Source organism: Gekko japonicus, unplaced genomic scaffold (genome assembly GCF_001447785.1).
Source record: "Gekko japonicus isolate JY-2015 unplaced genomic scaffold, Gekko_japonicus_V1.1 scaffold2937, whole genome shotgun sequence".
Classification (NCBI taxonomy): domain Eukaryota; kingdom Metazoa; phylum Chordata; class Lepidosauria; order Squamata; family Gekkonidae; genus Gekko; species Gekko japonicus.
In genome coordinates, this window is record NW_015176065.1 from 167,007 (window position 1) to 176,152 (window position 9,146).

At 51.0% G+C, this 9,146-nt stretch overlaps 1 protein-coding gene across 1 annotated transcript in view; it reads right to left on the bottom strand.

Moving 5' to 3' along the window:
- DCAF12 (DDB1 and CUL4 associated factor 12) overlaps positions 1–7,871 on the bottom strand; it is a 57,884-nt gene extending 50,013 nt beyond the window's left edge. Inside the window, exons 1-2 of the mRNA XM_015426712.1 lie at positions 7,644–7,871; positions 7,342–7,554 (exon numbers count right to left, since the gene is read on the bottom strand). Of these exons, the coding sequence (XP_015282198.1) occupies positions 7,342–7,554; positions 7,644–7,871 (441 nt within the window). The remainder of the gene's footprint in view (positions 1–7,341; positions 7,555–7,643) is intronic.
- Between the last annotated feature and the right edge of the window lie 1,275 nt (positions 7,872–9,146).

A 9,146-nucleotide genomic window follows, 5' to 3' on the forward strand; every position in this document is an offset into this window, starting at 1 on the left:
CCGGGTTTGATTCCCCACTCCTCCACTTCCACCTGCCGATGTGACCTTGGGTCAGTCACAAGCTCTGGCACAGCTGTCCTTGAAAAAGAACAGTTTGTGCCAGAGTTCTCTCAGCCCCACCCGCCTCACAGGGTGTCTGTTGTGGGGAGGGGAAAGGAAAGGACTTCGTAAGCCGCTCTGAGACTCCAAGTGAAGGGCAGGATATAAATCCAATCTCCTCTCCTCCTCCTCCTCCTCCTCCTCTTCTGGCTAAGAGCCACTGATGGACCTCTGCTCCATATAAGAACCTAAGAGAAGCCAATGTTGGATCAGGCCAGTGGCCCATCCAGTCCAACACTCTGTGTCACACAGTGGCCAAAAACACCATGTGCCATCAGGAGGTCCAGCAGTGGGGCCAGGAGCCCTCCCACTGTTGCCCCCCCTCCAGCACCAAGAATACAGAGCATCACTTCCAAGCACCAAGAAGACAGAGCATCACTTGCCCCAGAGCACCTTGTGGCTAATAGCCACTGATGGACCTCTGCTCCATATGCCTATCTAATTCCCTTTTGAAGCATCTGTGCTTGTAGCTGCCACCCCCTCCCGTGGCAGTGAATTCCATGTGTTCATCACTCTTTGGGTGAAAAAGGACTTCCTTTTATCTGTTCTAACCTGACTGCTCAGCAATTTCATGGAGTGCCCATGAGGTCCTTGTCTCGCTTTACCAAAGGGATTCAGTCCGCCGGCCTCTGGGCTTAGATTGCCTTTGGATCCTGTCCGTGTCAACGCCACTTTATTCTGTCCTGTTCGAATTGTCCCGACCCACTAAAATAAAGTTATTGTTGTTTTATTTACACGGTCAGCTGCCTTGAGTTCTGCAAGGCAGACAGCCGGCTGGGCTACTAAATATTTTAATCAAGTAAATAAATAAAATAGACGAGGCCGCTTCGCTATGCCCGGGATTACTTTAGAGCAATTAAACCGCAGGCCTGCCTTATTTTATTTTAAAATATTTATACCCTGCTCTTACAACGCTCAGAGGGCCCCCGCAATAAAATATACGTAAAGATATACAACCCATACAAAATGTAAACGCAGTGAAATTAAAAATCCATAATTCAGAGGGTTGCCAGGTCTGGGTTGGAAAATACCTGGAGAATTTGGGGGTGGCCCTAAAATATAGGGAGGATTTTCAATGTATCTAAGTACTCCATTCCTTTCCTTATTAAATGAAATCAAGATAACAATTTTGCTCATGCAAAATGCATTTCAAAAGATGTTTCCTCCACTATGAAACACTTCCTGTCACATGGTACAAGGCCATAGAGTCCACCCTTCAAGGCAGCCCATTTTCTCCAGGGGAGCTGATCTCTGTCAGCTGGAAATCAGTTGTAAAAGTGGGAGATCGCCAGGCCCCACCTGGAGGCTGGCAGCAGTGGCAACCCTAACAATTTAACCCTATACTTCTCGTTCCAAATGTAACTCCACTAAAAACTCAAACCCATTCTCCTCCTCCAGAAAACCTAAAAGCAATTTTAAAAGCCAGATCTCGCAGGCTTTTCTAAACAACAGTAAAATTGAGGGGGGGGGGATGGGTAGAGTTCTCAGATCCAGGTTGGGAAGCTCCCGGAGATCTGAGAGTGGAGACTGAGGAGGACAGGGACCTCACTGGGGTACAAAGCCACAGAGTCCACCCTTCAAAGCACCCATTTTCTCCAGGGGAACTGATCTCTGTTGTCCGGAGATGAGCTGTAATTCCAGGGGATCCCCAGGTCCCACCTGGAGGCTGGCAGCCCTAAGTCTTCTAGCACCTAAAAGACCAACGACATTCGTGGCAGGGTATGAGCTTTTGCGAGTCCCTGCTCGCTTCTTCGGGTACAGCTAGAATGGGAGTCTTTTGGGCAGGGGTCATTTCGTAGAAAAAGAGCTAGGGGAACTCATTAGCATAACTCATTAGCATATGCCACACCCCCTGACATCACCGGAAGCGTGTCATAAGGCCACACCCCCTGACATCACCGGAAGTGTGTCATAAGGCCCCACACCCCGCCCCCAACGGTCCCGGCCGCCAGTGCCGGCCTTGCAGCTCCACTGCCGAGCCCCATGAGGGGCCCGGCGGTACCGCCCCCCGTACCTCACCCGGGGGAACTGCGATCCCCCGCGATCCCCCCCCCCGAAATGACCTCTGCTTTCGGGTGCTCCTGGACGCTTGCTCTTTTCGGCTCCTACAGGCAGACTAACACGACTACCCGTCTCGATCAAATCTAGCTGTTTTACTGCCGATCAACACGGCTACACTCTGATACCGAAAGAAAGACACACTTCTATACATTCTGGTCACTTTTAAAGATTGCCTTACGTTTGTCTCACTTGGTCCTTCGGGCTGTTCTGACATGAACACCCTGTTGGTGATTTCTGTTTGGGTGGCACATTATGGGGTGGGAGGCAGGGGCTCACACCCCCTTCAGCTGACCCTGTTTTGTCACAGTGCCTCTTTCTAGATCACCGTGTCCTAGTTTGTTGAATGTATCAAATCCGGGCCTGATGCTGAAGTGTGTCCTCTGAATGCTACGTCTCTGGTTAGTACCACAATCCCTGCCTTTTCTCTTTAGTACAGGCAGGGCTCATTTCCTGCAGGAGCGCACAGGAGCGGAGCTCCGGCAGTAAAGAGCCCAGGGAGCGGGCACATGCAACATGCCCCACCCCCTGCTCCCAGCAGCCCTCAGTCAGAGCAAGAAGCAGCCAGGTAAGCTGCAGAGCTCCCCCCAGCCCCCCGGTCCAAAATAGTCCAGTGGCACCTTTAAGACCAAGTTTTATTCAGGTACAAGCTCTCTCTCCTCTGTGAGGACAGATCTGCACGTTCCCCCCCCCCCAATAGCTAGCAATCCAAAACAGTCCAGTGGAGCCTAAGCAGTGGGTGTTGCCTTCTGACACACTTCCAGAGATGTCAGGGGGTATGGCCTATGCAAATAAGTTATGCTAATGAGCTATGCTAATGAGCTCCTGCACCTCTTTTTCTACGAAATGACCCCTGAGTACAGGATCTAACATTGGGGATCTCCTAGGATTACAGCATATCCAGACCAGGCCCGTAGTTACAGTGGGGCATTTGGGGGGCACCGCCCCCTTAATCAAAAGCCCTGCCCCCAGAAATAGCCATGCCAGAAATCTTATTTTTGCATGTTTCTCAAAGGCTCATGGGAATGCTTTTGAAAGACTCACCGTGACCTAGGTGGTATACAGCAGTCTTGGGCTAGCAGAAAGGGGGATTGTTGGAGATGTACTGATGGCGCTGCTCTTGGGTGCCCTTCTAAGCCTTCTTGCCCTGTGGAACGGAATTCAAAAGGCATTTAAACGTCTTCTGAAGGTAATTAAATGCCCTCTGCGTTGTTTCCCCCCCCCCCAGGAACTGATGCACTCGTTGCCTTGTCCTTTGAAAGGAAGAAGAAGAGGAGGAGAAGAGATAGGATGTATACCCTGCCCTTCACTACCCAAAGGTGTCTCAGAGCGGCTGACAAACTCCTTTCCCTTCCCCTCCCCACAACAGACACCCTGTGAGGTCGGTGAGACTGAGAGAGCTCCTTCAAGAAAAGCTTGCCCAAGGTCATCCAGCCAGGTGCAAGTGGAGGAGTGGGGATTCGAACCTGGTTCTCCCAGATATTAGTCCGCGCACTTCACCACTGCACCAAACTGGCTCTCCGAGCTAGAAGAGCTAGAAACAGGCTCCCCCTTTAAAGACAGGCATTCAGGTTAATTTAACTGTAATGTAACTGCCCCCTTAAAAATTTAAATGCCCCCTGAACAAAACAATATCGGCTACGGGCCTGATCCAGACTACAAAGATCCATTTCCCTGGAGAAAATGGTTGCTTTGGAGGGTGGACTTTATGCCATTCTACCCCACTGAGGTCTCTGTCCTCCTCAGGGTCCACTCACAAATCTCTAGGAGTTTCCCAACCTGGATCTGGCAACTCTACCCCCCTCCTGCCAGTGACCAGGGCGAAACCTAGAAACCATATCTAACGTTGAAATCATATCGTTGAATTAGGCAGGGCAGGGTAGGACATCAATGCACTTTCAATGCACCTCTTTTCGCAGAACGCATCATACCTGTTTTACTACGATTGCTCTGGCACTACACAACAACGGCCCAAGCCTGGCATAACCAAACCTTTACGACCCTGTGGGCACCTTGGGAATGTCAAGAGGGTCTAGCGCCGCCCCGAAATGACTGCTACAGGAGGCAGCGTCAAACGTCATACCTCCCTCTCTACTATGCAAGCATGGGAGGGGGCCGAATAACCCTGCCTTACGAAGGCATTCTGAGAAGCTTGACAGGCGCCAAGGAGAGTCCTGGTGAGCGCCATAGCACCCGGTTGGGAGACACCGCCATATGAGTTAAAATGTGACCAGGGGTCATTTCGTAGAAAAAGAGGTGCAGGAGCTCATTAGTATAACTTATTTGCATATGCCACGCCCCCTGACATCACCAGAAGTGTGTCAGAAGGCAACACCCACCGCTCAGGCTCCACTGGACTGTTTTGGATTGCTAGCTATTGTCCGATTCCCCATGCATTCGAAATAAATCCACGTTTGAAGAACAAAGTCAAATTTATTATAAAGCGATGGTTAGCTCAGGAACATATGAATTGTTAGGAATGACTACAGATCCCAAAGGGTAACATAATAAAGGAACTTGAACTAGGTTAGGACCAATGAGTCCAATTCCCGCTGGCGGGAATGCAGATAAAACTAGCGCTCAATTCCTTGGGAACACAATGGTTCTACAACGTAAACACAAGCTCAGTTCTCACAAGTTCAGATACATAATAAGCAAAGCAACGCCATAACTCCATCCCACCTCCAGCTGGTTGACCTTGAGCAGTTCCGCAGATGTAGTAAGCAAAAGAAAGTAAATACCTACACAGGAGGATACAGGGGGGGGAATGGACAGAGCACAATATAACATGTATAAGAGAACACACCACCTTATGGCAGCTTGCTGACAGCTATTGGGGGGGGGGGGGAAAGGGCAGATCTATCCTCACAGAGGAAGGAGAGCTTGTACCTGAATAAAATTTGGTCTTAAAAGTGCCACTGGACTCTTTGGACCGGGGGGAGCTCTGCAACTTACCTGGCTGCTTCTTGCTCTGACTGAGGGCTGCTGGGAGCAGGGGGTGGGGCTTGTTGCATGTGCCCGCCCCCTGAGCTCTTTACTGCCGGAGCTCCGCTCCTGTGCGCTCCTGCAGGAAATGACCCCTGATCATGACCAATACTCCCTCTAAGCTGTGGAGTCTTGTGAGCAAAAATTCTACTTTGTGAGCTACTGGCATTAAAGTTGTGAGTGAGCGCCATGGCTACTGCATAAATCAGTTTGCTCTGGAGCCCTCCTTCCTGAGCTAAGACAAAAATGTGTGCGCCGGAGGCTAAAAAACTGTGAGCTAGCTCACACAAACTCAGCTTAGAGGGAACACTGGTCATGACTGCCAGTGCAAAAGACAAAGATGGGCAGATCTGGAATCACAGTTAAGGAGCAACGTCGTCTGAATCCAGAGTTTGCTCAGTAGAACTCTTCCCCACCAATAGGATTTTACTTTGCCCCAGTCAGGTTTTTTAGCACAATCCTTAGGAGGGTGTTCGGAGGCCGAACTGTGGTCCATTCTGATACCTGCGTTTAGTATCCTGGCTCATATTTGTCATTTTATTGATTTTCTCTATTTGTGGACTGTACCAAAAGGTAGTTATGGGTGGTGCCTTGCAAGTTCTTTTGGATGGACGGGTCTGATACAACTGTTTTAAGTAAATAAACACCTTGTTTTCTGTTGGGATGGCATATTTTTAGTTCATTTAAACCACACACACACCTCTCAGTTGTCCGTTCCCAAGGAGACTAACACAAAATACCAGCTTGGTGTAACAATGTCAGACTAGGGTCTGGGAGACCTAGGTTCGAATCCCCACTCAGCTATGGAAACTTACTGAGTGTCCTTGGACCGGTCCCACACTCTTCGTCTAACCTACCTCACAGGGTTGTTGTGAGGATAAAATGCAGAAGGGGAAAATGTTATAGGCCAGTCTGGGTCCCCATTGGGAAGAAAGATGGGGTAAAAATGAAGGAAATAAACTGCAATACAAACTTAACATGACATAAATACAGTCCCAATCACAGGTGCTCCAAATATCTGTTACAATCAAGGGCTATATCCTTTTCCTGGTCAATGGCAAATCGTCAACCCTGTTTGGTGTGAGAGCCAGTTTGGTGTAGTGGTTAGGTGCGTGGACTCTAATCTGGGTGAACCAGGTATGATTCCCCACGCCTCCACTTGCTGCTGCTGGATGACCTTGGGCAAGCCACAGTTCTGTCAGAGCTGTTTTGGAAAAGAGCACTTTCTGTCAGAGCTCTCTCAGCCCACCTACCTCACAGGCAATGTTTGCTCTAAGCTATGGAGTCTTGTGAGCAAAAATTCTATTTTGTGAGCTATTGGCATTAAAATTGTGAGCGAACAATTTGGCTGCTGCATAGATTAGTGGGCTCTGGAGCCATCCTTCCTGAGCCAAGACAAAAATGTGTGAGCTGGAGGCTAAAAAACTGTGAGCTTGCTCACACTAACTCAGCTTAGAGGGAACAGTGCTCACAGGGTGTCTGTTGTGGGGAGGGGAAGGGAAAGGAGTTTGTAAGCCGCTCGGAGACTCCTTTGGGTAGTGAAGGGCGGGGTATAAATCCAATCTCCTCTTCTCTTCCTTGAGGATGCCTTCTTAAAATTCACAGCTCTTACCAATTGCCTTAATCCTATTTTCACTCTAATCGGCCCTTCCTAGCAACATCCTCCTCATCTGCTACCCATATGTAATTTTTGGTGACTGTTTCAATGTATCTGAATGAAGTGTAGTGGGTTAGACGCATGAAGAAACCACTGAGACTGATGTAGTGATCAGCATGGTTTACTGGTACACAACAAAGACAAAGACTAACGGCCGGCTGGCCAACTATATACACACCTGGGGACACACCCCTAGGTCCCGTTGGTGGGTTTAAATCTCCCGCCACGGTCCCATTGGTTCCCCAGTGGAGAGACCAGGAGCCTAGTCCCCATTGTTCCTCCAGAGTCAAGCTCTCTGGTGAGTGTTCGCTGGCCCCTGGTGGCGGTCGGCGGACACACCATCCCTCCCCCCATAGTTCGGACCCACCCTAAGTCACATAGTCCTTTAAGTACGATGGGGACTGCCATTCTCTAGTGGACCATCGGGGGGGGGCGGTACTGGGACCTCCGGGGCCCCGTTCCCTGTACTGGGGTGTGCTGTTGGCGCAAGCCCCTCTGGTTCCGAAACGTCGGTTATTGGGGCCTCCTCGGCAGCCAACTACCAGCTCCAACACCGCCCGGGGAAAGCAATGGGCCACGCCGACGCCCTTAGCCGACTTCCCCTGCCAGACGTGGTTGAGGATCCGACCCCCGCGCACCGGGTCCTCCAGCTGGAGGGCCTGCGGATGCATTGTTGCAGGCTGCGGACATTGCCCGCCGCTTGGCCCGGGACCCCGTCCTATCCCGGGTGCTGGGCTGGGTGGTGAGGGAGTGGCCTGCGAAGACAGAAGGCCCCGAGTTCACGGCGTTTACGGACCGCCGGGAGGAGTTGTCGGCCCACAAAGGCTGCCTGCTGTGGGGAGACAGGGTCGTGGTCCCCAGCGCCCTCAGACAAAAGGTTCTCCAGGCCCTTCATCCTGGCCTTATCCATCACTTGGTAGAAAATCAGGACTTGCTTCAGGCCGGTGATCCAGGCTCCCCATTGCTGTGGACGTGCTGTATCGAAGGGCGATACCAGCCCTGATCCCGGAGCAAGAGCCATTGTGCTGATCGGTTTCAGCTGTGGCTGGGAAGCGGCTTGCTCGTTGCTCATCGTTCGGAGGAACGTAGGTAGCGGTGCGTTGTCTTCCCTCGCCGATTCCCGCCAGCCCAGCTGGATTGCTCAGCGGGATCCCACCTTCGTCGCCACTGAAGTGTAGTGGGTTAGACGCATGAAGAAACCACGGAGACTGATGTAGTGATCAGCATGGTTTACTGGTACACAACAAAGACAAAGACTAACGGCCGGCTGGCCAACTATATACACACCTGGGGACACACCCCTAGGTCCCATTGGTGGGTTTAAATCTCCCGCCACGGTCCCATCGGTTCCCCAGTGGAGAGACCAGGAGCCTAGTCCCCATTGTTCTTCTAAAGTCAAGACCCCAAGGACCAAGAAGACAGAGCATCACTTGCCCCAGAGCCCCTAGCTATACCTTGTGGCTAATAGCCACTGATGGACCTCTGCTCCATATGCTTATCTAATTCCCTTTTGAAGCTGTCCATGCTTGTAGCCGCCACCACTTCCTGTGGCAGTGAATTCCATGTGTTAATCACTCTTTGGGTGAAGAAGTACTTCCTTTTATCCGTTCTAACCCGACCGCTCTGCAGTTTCATGGAGTGCCCACGAGTTCTTGTATTGTGAGAAAGGGAGAAAAGTACCTCTTTCTTTACCTGCTCTTTCCCATGCATAATCTTATAAACCTCGATCATGTCACCCCTCAGTCGTCGTTTCTCCAAGCTAAAGAGCCCTATGCTTGGCATGCTGGAGGTCCCAGGTTCCATCCCTGGCATGTCCAGTTAAAAACGACCAGGAAGTAAGCGATGGGCAAGACCTTAGACCCGGGAGAGCCACTGCCAGTCTGAGGAGAGAGTACTGACCTTGAGGGACCGCTGGTCAGCTTCATGTGTTCATGTGCATTCAGATCCCTGTTAGGGAGGTATTGATTGGGAAATTTTGGGAATTCATCATCAATATTCTATAATGGCTGCGGTCACACGGAGCATTAGCCACGCTACAGAGACGGAAGATAGGCGGATTTTCCGGGCGCGATCAAACCGCAACCTCTGGGAAGCGTAGAGCTCCCATGGCGAACCCGAGGCTTCCTGCAGAAGATGCGCTGTAAAAAACTAGTACCTCCGAGGTACTAGTTTCCAGAAACCGCGGGGCAAGGGCGGGCGTCTGATCACGTTTCCGGTGGTAGCTCGTGGCATCCGGTGCCCGCCCATGTCCCGTCGCAAAAAGGGTTTTTTCCCCCAAGTCTCCATGGGATGTGCACAAGCACCCAACGGCGCATGCGCACCCTTTGGTTAAAAACAACAACAACCC